The sequence below is a fragment of the Gracilinanus agilis genome, chromosome 3, assembly GCF_016433145.1.
Source record: "Gracilinanus agilis isolate LMUSP501 chromosome 3, AgileGrace, whole genome shotgun sequence".
In the NCBI taxonomy this organism is placed as follows: Eukaryota; Metazoa; Chordata; class Mammalia; order Didelphimorphia; family Didelphidae; genus Gracilinanus; species Gracilinanus agilis.
Genome location: NC_058132.1, coordinates 463957872 through 463969257, shown reverse-complemented (window position 1 = coordinate 463969257; position 11386 = coordinate 463957872). Strand labels below are relative to the sequence as shown.

Genomic DNA, 11386 nt, shown 5'->3' with positions numbered 1-11386 from the left:
CGATCCTTGGTGATCATGTCGTCAGTGCTTGTCTTCCTAAGATGTGTATAAGAGACAGCTTCCTTCCTTCCTTCCTTCCTTCCTTCCTTCCTTCCTTCCTTCCTTCCACCTCTTATCTTGAATCTATAGGAAGGAAATCAGAATTAGCAACCTGGGCGGATTGCAGAGCCATCCCAGCTATCTGGGTTCTGCCCACCACCCTCTCGTGGCCTTTTGATGCAATGACAGCCTTTTGTGCAGTATTTTTCTTTTAGTAAATTTCAAGGACAGCAAGTGTTATAGGATTTTATAATTGAAATGAAAGATCATCTAATTTGGCAGGTCTCAAATTATGTTTAGTGGAGCCCTGGTTTTCTTTGAATAAGTTTTTTTTGGGGAAATGCAGATATTTTAATTATATATTTTCTTACAAAATTTATCAAGTCTACTTACCACATGGCAATTTTTTTTCAGTTTAAAAATGAACTTAATGTCCTCTAAAGTTTTCCCAATTGTTCTTCACACTATATATCTTTCCCCTTATTTCCTCTTATACTAGATATCAAAGTTTACCCAATTCCTCATTGACCACATATCTTTCCTCAACTTTTTTTAGCCTCCAGATTTGGTGGGAAAATGCTGAGCTTCACTTTACTGATGGAAGATATCAGATGAAATAACATGTGAGGAACTTTGCTTACTCTTTGGCATAGTGGATAGAATGCTGGGTGTGGAATCAGGAAGATATAGCTTATTATCCTCCCTGCCTTATTGTTCTTTAATTCAAATGTTACTCTAGATTTCCCCAGAATCCATGTCTAACTGTGATGGAGATGGTGGTATGGCTGTAGGCAGGACTAGTAAGAAATTGGTCACTACCTCCTATCAACCCATGTAATGTTTTTTGGTTCTCCCTTTCCTTTTGCCCCATATCTTTTTTTTTGTTCAGATCTATGGTTCCCTCACTCCTGCAGTGGAAAACCCCCCTTCACCGATACACATCATCAACTCATCTGCTACTTTTAGTCTTAGTTGCCATCTTAGGGATGCTGAGATATTATGCAACTTGCTCACACAGTTAGTGTATTTAGAATCTGAAACCATGTTATTCTCAATTTGGAGCCTGCTCCTTGTTCACTACAATATAAACCAAGATAATGTTACTTCCACGGTTTACTTCCCAGTTCTCTAGCTTCCCAGAGAGGGTACTTTTAACAGATTTTATTGATGTCTTTTTTGTATCACTGTCATTTCTGAAAATATCCCTACCCAAAGAGTTATATCCCTTGTAACAAAACTTTAACAAGATAGAGGGGGAAAAAAGCAATTAAGCAAAAGCAACCAGCATTATCTACCATATAGGATAGTATATACAATATCTCAAAATGTAGCTCTCACTTCTGCAAAGAGAGCAAGGAAGTGTGTTTTTCTCAGTTCTTCTCTGTGGCCACACTTGACCCAATTGCACTGCATTTAACTGAATTTTTTTTCTCTTTTCCTTTATGTTGTTATAGCCATTGTATATACTGTTTTCCTAACTTGGTTTACTCTACTAATTTGGAGTTCATCTAAATCTTCTCCTGCCTCTCTGGTTTTAACTCTGAATTTAATAATTAATATTAGTCAGTCTTATATGGTGCAGTAATATCCTGCTAGATCTATGGAGCAATTTTGTTGTTGGAAGCCCTTTTCCTGATTGGTGATTGAGTCTTGGATCATTCTTTTAAAAAATATTTCATTTTCCCCCAATTGCATGTAAAAATGATTTTTAACATTTAGTTAAAAATTTTTTTTTAATTCCAAATCCTCTTCTTCCACCTCTGTCTCTGAGACAGTAGGTAATCTGATATAGATTTTACATGTGTAGTGATATAAAACATTTTCCCGTATTAATCATTTTGTGGAAGAGATCTAAACAAAAAAAATGAAGACAGTGAAACATTGTATGTTTTGGTCTGTATTCAGATTCTTTCAGTTTTTCCCTTGGAGGCTGATAGTATTTTTCATCAGGAGTCTTTGGGATTGTCTTGAATCATTGTATTGCTGAGAATTAGGTTGTTCCCAGCTGTCTATTGTATAGTATTGCTGTTACCATGTATAATGTCCTTCTGGTTCTGTTCACTTCACTTTATATCAGTTCATACAAGTCTTTCTTGGATCATTCTTTCACAGAGCCTCAGTCTCACACCCTACTACTTCCAGAGCCATGAACCATGATCAGATAACTCTGTCATTATTTCTGGATGGGATGCCTCTGTCTCCTTCCCCGGGTACCCTTTCTCTTCCTTTTTTCCTGTGACTGTCCAAGCTAAAGTGTCCCTTTCTGCCCTGCCCCTCTCCTTCCCTTTGTTGGAATATGTTTCTTGAAGACAGAGGCTGTTTTTGCTTTTGTAGTTCTATTTCAAGAAATTATTACAGTCCTTGGCACATAATAAGTACTTAATAAATGTTTTTCCATTCATTCACTCATTCCCCACAGTTTGTTTATACATCCTTATTCAATAGGCTTCTTTTTTGTGTCCAGTTCTTGTGTGCTTATCAATATTCTGGTGTGCCTTAGGACCTTTCTTTCTGATTTTAAACTTCTTGGTATTTAACCTTCTCTCAATTCACCATTAATTCAGATTGGAATAGATTTAGATTCGAAACAATCACTGTTCTCTTCTAGGTGTTATTGATATGTTATTAATAATCCTTTTCCTTTTACTCAACTCTTTCTCATGTCCAGTATCCAAATATCCAATATACAAAACAAAGGATCCTTAGGAGCTTTGGCTTTGTTTTCTATTTTCCATCTGCTTTTGTTCTGAATACTGAGTCTATTGCATCTCCTGCTGGTTTCTTCCAAAACTCTACCTTTCTCTCTTAGTTTTCAAGTCTAGAGGTTCTTAATCTTTTTGGGGTGTGATGGGTCTCTTAGTTGGCTTATACAGCTTATGGATAGCTTTTCAAAATATATTATATATCATATATAACATATATGCTATGTAATAGAACATATCATCTTTTCATTGAGAGTCTTTGGTATTGTCTTAGATCATTGTTTTGCTGAAAATAACTAGGTCATTCAAAGCTATTCATTATATAGTATTGCTGTTACATTTATAATATCTACATATCCCTTCTCAAAGTGTATAAAATAAAATACATAGGATTATAAAGGAGACCAACTATATAAGTATGTAGTTATCATTAAAATGTTAATAATAATATATTTTCTATCTAAATATCTATATAATTTTTATAAGACATATAATTATACATAATATAATTTTAGCTATAATAGTGGCTAACATTTATATAGCATCTACTATGTGACAGGCTTTCTCCTAAATATTTTTGCAATTATCTCATTTGTTGTCCTTGCAACAATTCTGGGAGGTAAATGCTATTATTATCCCCATTTTACAGATGAGGAAACTAAAGCAGGCAGAGGTCAAGTCACTTTCCCAGTATCATTTAGCAACTAAGTGTCTGTGGCTGGATTTGAACTTGAGTCTTCCTGACTTCAAGCCCAGCACTCTATCCACTGCACCATCTAGTTCATGGACCTCAGGCAAAGAACCCCTTGCTTAGGACTTGGGTAGCTTTCTGTCCTCTTTTTCAATAGAATCCCTATCTCAAAATTGTCTCTCTCCAAGTTATTATTTCACACCAGTGCCAAAATGGAATTCCTAGCCTTCTCAAGGACTGTATTACAATTATCCAGGACATTTGAATCAGATCTTTTTTTTTTCTTTTCCTCTATTAATTGCATACTTGGGATTTATTTGCAATAGCACAATACTGCACAGTTTAAAAAAAATCAAAATAGAGATCGAGATCAAAGTCATGGACTATGTTTCAAAGAAGGTCTTTTCTTTTAGTGCTAGTTATAGGGAGTAGCCAATTGGCTACCCACTGCTTACGTCTTGGTAGTAACATGAACTGTTTTTTTTTTGTTTGTTTGTTTTTTTGCTCTGAACTCTTAATTCTTTACCACCCTTTATGCTTTTTCCGTAGGCTTCTGTACTTTTCTAATAAATGCCATCCTTTTTGGGTTAATTGATTCTTGTCTGGATTTAAAACTCTGCTTATTTAGTTTATCAGAGATTTCTCTTACCATGATATAATAATAAGAGATTGAATACTGTGTTTGTAGAAATGAAAACCGAGTCCCTGCTTTCTTATTTTACTCCTTTGTTTTCGTAATATCATTGGTTGCTACCGTCTTGGGCTATATGATACTTCCCCTGGGTCTCACTAATGGGTATGATTTTTGGCTTGGCACTTGGTTCAGACTTCAAACTGTAAAGGGTCTCTTAAAGTTTTAAAGTGGCTGCATTACACTGTAGGTCAATAAATCAATCAATATAACCACTTTATGACTTGTAAGGTGACTAGCCCCATGTTGCCCATAGTTACTTTTCAATTTGATTAAAATGCAGTTTAATCTCCCAGTGGTTTGCTCTTCCTGATGCAGAAATACTTAAAGGCACTGAGAAAATCCACACTAAATATTTCTGTGACCACATTTCAGCTCTTTAATTTTCTACCAAAGGACTTCTGTGGTTCATCTTCTGTAACTCTAATTTACTTCATTCTCCACCATGGTCTTTTGTGTTCAGTGTTTCATTGACTCAGTGCTGGGTTATTAGTTTTCCTTCTAACTGTAGATGTGATGATGGGGAACCTGGGAACTGTGCCGTGATCATTATTTCTTTGACGGGAAAAATAGTGAGTCTATTATTCTTCTGGGAAGTCAGGCTGACTGGAAATAATGTTTAGATTTGAAACTATCCTTGTTCTCTTCTAGGTGTTATTAATATGGTTAATGCAGGAGAGATGAATGGTTCTGGTAACCTGATGGATTTCCTTGATGAGCCTTTTCCTGACGTTGGGACCTATGAGGACTTCCACACCATTGACTGGTTACGGGAAAAGTCCCGTGACACAGATAGGCATAGGAAGGTATGTGAGTGAGTAATTGAATGGAAAACATTTAATATACCCTAATTATTTGCCAACCACCTGGGCTAATCACTGGGGATACAGATACAAGAGCAATATAGTCCCTGTCCTCTACTAGCTTATATTCTAACTGGAGGAAACTAAAAAGGCTTAATAGAATTTTAAGATATTAAAACTTTTCACGTGCTGATGTATTTTTTTCTAATAAATGCCATCCTTTGAGGGTTAGCTGAATTTTGTTTGGATTTAAAACTCTGGACATTTAGTCTATAAGAGAAAATCTGGGATTTTGTTTTCATTTCTACAAATATAGTATTCTATATTCTATTTTTTATATTTCTACATTCTATTTTCTATTTCTACAAATATAAAAAATATATAGAATTCTACATATTCTATATATTTCTACATATTTTTATATTTGTAGAAATAGAATATAGAATGTAAACATAAAAAAATAGAATATAGAAAACTATATTTGTAGAAATGAAAACAAAATCCCTGCTTTTCTATTTTTTCCCTTTTGTTTGCCTAATATTTTTGGTTGCCACTGTGTTTAATTTATTAAAGCTTAAAGCTACACTAAGATTTTGAGATACTCTTAAGTAAAGGAGGGATGGCCTAGGAAAGATGTTTTGGCTTGGGAAGTCCTGGAGATATTGATTGGAGCTCTAGGAGAGTTGATTGACACAGTCTTTCCAGAAGCAATGAGCATTGATTCAATGACTGTTTCCAGACAAAGAGATGGAAAGGGATGGGTCAGGATTCTGTAACAGGATGGAGAAGAGATGCATAGTTGGATGGAATGCCAAGCATTGTCTGTAATGGATCATGCAGTGTTGCATTGGTTGACTTTAATTAATTTAAGGCACCATAGCCCCATTGAGGTCACTTTAAAGCTGAGTGGATTGTCACTCAGACTGATTTCAGGAAATTCAGTGGCCTTGTGGTAGCAGCTACAAGGCACTTGGTAAGAATATGGACAGGGTGAATGGTCATATGGGATGGGAATCACAAACACACACATATATATTGTTATTTGTGAAAAGTTACATTTAGCACTAGCATATTCATAAAAATGGCCCTAAGCTATCGTAAGATCCTGAAGATCTTTGTAATCTTCAGAAAAAGATTAAATTATATTTAGTTTGGGTATATTTTGTTGTGTTAAAATTCTTTGAAAATTATCAGTCCCTCTAAATTTTTATGGTAATGCCTTGTATTTGTATAGCACATTATAATTTTGAAATGCTTTAGATAGATTATCTCATCATATCATCACAACAGTTCACTGAGATAGATAAGACAAATTGTTACCTCTAGTTTACTTATGAGGAAACTCAGGATCAGGGAGGTTGAACTAACTTATCCAAAGCTCACCTACTAAAGGCAGAAGCCTAAATTAGATATATTAACCCCAAGCCCAATTTGCTTTCTTTCTTTTTTTTGTGGAAGAGGCATCTAAAATTATATTTATTACTTTTTTCCCCAGTGAGAACTGTTTAAAAATTTTTAAATTAATTTATTTGTTATTTTAAAATTCCCAGGTAATTCTTTCCTTACCCTCCCTTATGAGAGAAGGTATCATTTGACAATGTGATGTCTGGTTTCATTTCCTTTGTACCATGATATCTCCAATAATTTGGCTAATTGTAATATTTATTAAATACAAAATTCCATGCCATGAGCATAGTAGATAACAGAGAGTTTACTGCAATTGGATTTTTGGAAGAAGAGTGCAAGACATAGTGAATAGAGAGTTAGTCTTGAAGGCAAGAAGTCCAAAGTTTAGTCCTACCTCTGACATAAACTGGTTTTGTGACCTTTGGGCAAATTAACCTCTCAGGGTTCTAAGGCAGTAGTGTCAAACTCAAATAGAAACGGGGGCCACTCAATAGTAAATACGGATTCCTGCAGGCTACATATTGGCTTAGAAAACTGCTGTGATCTATATTTCTATATATTGTTTCTATATTTCTTTTAAAATTATTATTTTTATTAATATATCTAATTTTATTAATATCATATTATATTTGTTACCTTATTACAATTAAATATGGTCTTTATGTTATTAATTTATTAACATGTTAGCAGATTAAAATCATATAGGAACCATATTTTAACTAGACTTAGGTTACACTCAGAAATATTTGACTACTCTGCCCTGGGGAATTCGCCAAGAATATGAATTGAAGAGAAGGTGCTAGCTCGCTTTGATAGAGGGAGTTTTCTAAATCAGTGAAATCACAAGTTTAGTCCCTATCCCTATCATATTTTGCTTACTTTGTTTACTAAATTAAAAAATATTAATAAATTGAACAGCATTTACAGGTATGCCCAAAGCAATCATTAATAAAATATACAATTTCTGCTTGTTTTCAGATAACTAGCAAAAGCAAAGAATCCATATGGGAGTTCATCAAAAGCTTACTGGACGCCTGGTCAGGATGGGTTGTGATGCTCCTCATTGGTCTCTTAGCAGGTATGTTAAGCATTTTGCTTTCAAACATCATAGAATGGAATTTGCTGTGGGGAAGGTAGGGAGAAGGAGGGGGTCTTTGTTTGATTCCATCCAAGAAAGTTTAATTACTTTAATAACAAAATGAATTAGTTAAATGGCTCACTTATGATTCTGGCTTACAGTATAGACCTAAGAGGAGTGTTTAGAGAGAGTCATATATTAACTAACATCAGTAAGACTTTTTTTGTTGTTGTTGCATGACTTTCCTACATATTATCTTTAGCCTGGTACACACTTTTCACCTCCTACACTGCATGTGTTTAATAAAAGCAATATCATATGGGAAATATCATGGACAAAAATATATATACTTTTTACGAATGACTTTTTCTGTTCCTAGTGGGCCCAGGAAGGAAACACAAACACCCTGAGTCTCTGAACATTCACAGAGTGGCTTAACCACCCTTCTTTTTTTTAAAATAATTTTTATTTTTTAGAAAAGTTATCATGGCTACATAATTCATATTCTCACTTTCCCCTTTACCCCCTGCCACCCCATAGCTGATGTGAATTTTCACTGGCTTCAACAAGTGTCATCAATCAAGATCCATCTCCAAACCTTTGATAGTTGCATTGGTGTGGTAGCCTTGAGTCCACATTCCCAATCATGTCCGCCTCAAACTATGTGTTCAAGCAGTTGCTTTTCTTCTGTGTTTCCTCTCCTGTAGTTCTTCCTCTGAATGTGGATAGCGTTCTTTTCCTTAAATCCCTCAGAATTGTTATGGATCATTGCATTTTATTTATTTTTTTAAAAATTAACATTTATTATTTATTTTTTAGAAAAGTTAACATAGTTACATAATTCATGTTCTTACTTTCCCCTTCACCCCCCGAACTTGCCCCCCCAGCTGATGCATATTTCCCCTGCCTTTAACATGTGTCATTGATCAAGACCTATTTCCAAATTGTTGATAGTTAAATTGGTATGCTAGTTTCGAGTCTACATCCCCAGTCATATCTGTCTCAACCCATGTGTTCAAGCAGTTGTTCTTCTGTTTCCACTCCTGCAGTTCTTCCTCTGAATGTGGGTAGCTTTCTTTTCCATAAGTCCCTCAGAATTGTCCTGGGTCATTGCATTGCTGCTAGTACAGAAGTTCATTACATTCTATTTTACCACAGTGTATTGGTCTCTGTGTACAATGTTCTTCTGGTTTTGCTCCTTTCACTCTGCATCAATTCCTGGAGCTCTTTCCAGTTCACATGGAATTCCTCCAGTTTATTATTCCTTTGAGCACAATAGTATTCCATCACCAGCATATACCACAATTTGTTCAGCCATTCTCCAATTGAAGGACATACCCTCATTTTCCAGTTTTTTGCCACCACAAAAAGCGCGGCTATAAATATTTTCGTACAAGTCTGTTTATCTATGATCTCCTTGGGGTACAAACCCAACAATGGTATGGCTGGATCAAAGGGCAGGCATTCTTTTATAGCCCTTTGAGCATAGTTCCAAATTGCCAGCCAGAATGGTTGGATCATGGATCATTGCATTTTAGCCACCCTTCTTAATGAGGAAATCACCAAACAATCTAGGTTCAAGTCCTATGTTCTATTGATTATTACTCCATGATCCAAGATTTCATAACTGGCATGTTCTGTGAACAAATTCTTTGACATCATAATTCAGAATCTGTCTTCTTATCCTATCTATATGCTATTTTTAATTTGCATTTTTTGAGGTGTTTTCATCAGGTTATGGAAATCATTAAGGGAAGACCCTCATCGAGATTTATCAGTGCTCAGCAATATCATTCTGAAGGACTTATGACAAAGAATCTTATCCACCTCTAGAGAAAGAACTTTTGGAGTTGGAATGCAGATCACAACACACTGTTTTTCACTTTATTTGTGGTTTTATTTTGGGGGTTTTGGTTCTATATGAATATTCTTTTACAAGAGTGACCAATATGGAACTATGTTTTATATGATATTACATATATAACTCAGATCAAATTGTTTATCATCTCTGGGATAGGGAGGGAAAGGAAAGAGGGTAACAATTTGGATTTTATAGTTTTGGAAAATGTATGTTTGAAATTATTTATCCTTTTGCTGATCATGCCTTGCCAAGCCCAACCTTTGTATCACTCTCATCATCTCTGCCTTTGTTCTTGTTTGTGTGCTGTTGGAGAAAGTCATGAAACCATGACGATTAGATCCACTACACATTTTTATTACCTTGCTTCAATTGAGCCCTCTTTTACAATTTATGGTCTTACTCACTGCAAAGGATTTTCCAGACATTTTCATTATTTCTCAAACCTTCCATGGCATCCCTTCTCCACCCTCTCAGCTGATGATTATTCATCATCCTTTACTGAAAAAAAAATGAGGTCATGTTGCTTCCTCTTTTTCTCTTCTCATCTCACATCACTCTGATACCTACCCATCTTCTTCACTCCTTTCTTACTTGAAGAGGAAGTCTTTCTTTTTGCCAAAACTAACACCTCTATGTGTCCCCTTGATTCTATTTGTTCTTTCCCATCTTCTTCAGCAGATTGCTCCCTCTCACATCTCTATTCTCATTAAGCTTCATTTTTTTCCTTATCTATTGGACATATACCTGTTGCCTATAAATGTGTTTCTCTCTTGTTATTGTTATTCAGTCATTTTTCTCGTGTTTGACTCTTCATGTCTTCATGATCCTATTTGGGGTTTTCTTGGCAAAGAAAATGGTTTGCTAATTTCTTCTCTGTCTTCCTTTTCTCTTTCCTTCTCCCTTACCTATCCTTAAAAACAAAACAAAACACCCTCATTTGATCCAGCCACACAAACTAGCTAATGTTCTATATATCTCTTCCCTTTTATGGCTAAACTCCTTACAAAAGCCATTAGCCATTTACAGTGGAGTACTCAACTTCCTTTCACTTCTTCCTTTCTTCTAAATTCTCTGCATTCTGGCCTCTAACTTCATCATTCAACTGAAACTGCTTTCTCCAGAGTCACTAGTGATCATTTAATTGTCATATCTAATGGTCTTTTCTCAATTCTCATCCTTTTTTGCCTCTCTGTAGCCTTTGACATTAGCCTTGCCCCCTTGATACACTGTCTTCTTTAGGTTTTCATGATGCTGTTCTTTCCTGGTTCTCCTCTTACCTGACTTTTCTTCAATCTTCTTTGTTGGATCTTCCTCTAGGTTGGGCCCACTATCTGTAGGTGTCCCCCAAAGGCTCTCTGTCCTGAGCCCTCTTCTCATTTCCCTCTATGCTCTTTAAATTGGTGATGCCCTAAGCTCCTATAGATTCACTTATCATCTCTGCAAATAATTCTCAGATCTATCTATTTATCCTGCCTTATCCTTTCAACCTCCAGGGTCACATCTCCAGTTGCTATTGGACATCTTGAGCTGAATGTTCCAAGATGTCTTAAGCTCAAGTGCCCCAACCTCAGCTCATTATCTCACCCCCAAAACTCTTCTTTCATTCCAGCTTCCCAATTACAATTCAGAACATTCTCCTCCTCTTAATCACCCAAGTTTAAAACTTGGGTATTCTCTTCAACTCTTCACTCTTATGGACTCCATTTAGAATTTTATGCCAAGGCTTGTTGATTCTACCTTATAATATCTTTTATGTATGCCACCTTTTTTTCCTCAGATGCTTGTCCTTAAAGGGGTTCAAGTAAAATTGAGAAGGGGAAATCACTCCAAGCAAGGGGAACAACCTGTACAAAGAGAAAGAAATCAAAGTACTTTCTCAAGTAATTCAGATTGCAACTTATCTATATGCCTATCAATCCTGTGTAACTTTGCTCTTTGTTCCTATAAATGCTCCACTAAGGGCCACCCAATTGCTAGGAGCCTTCCTTTAATTCTCCAGGGTTTGCATAGATACAGGTGCAAGACATAAATTGTCCTTTGTTTATCCTTACTCCCTCCCTATATGATAATTATAATTACATACATAATTTTAATATATAATGCATATTATACAA

The 11386-nt window shown here is 35.6% G+C and overlaps 1 protein-coding gene across 2 annotated transcripts in view; it reads left to right on the top strand.

The window, feature by feature from the left end:
* The first annotated feature begins 4779 nt into the window (after window positions 1-4779).
* The window catches only part of CLCN4 (chloride voltage-gated channel 4), a 77357-nt gene continuing 70750 nt past the window's right edge, over window positions 4780-11386 (top strand). The window contains exons 1-2 of one of the 2 annotated variants that reach the window (XM_044670383.1): window positions 4780-4929; window positions 7312-7411. In XM_044670383.1, the coding sequence (XP_044526318.1) occupies window positions 4786-4929; window positions 7312-7411 (244 nt within the window). In that variant the 5' untranslated portion in view covers window positions 4780-4785. The remainder of the gene's footprint in view (window positions 4930-7311; window positions 7412-11386) is intronic. The other variant, XM_044670382.1, reaches the window with a different exon arrangement.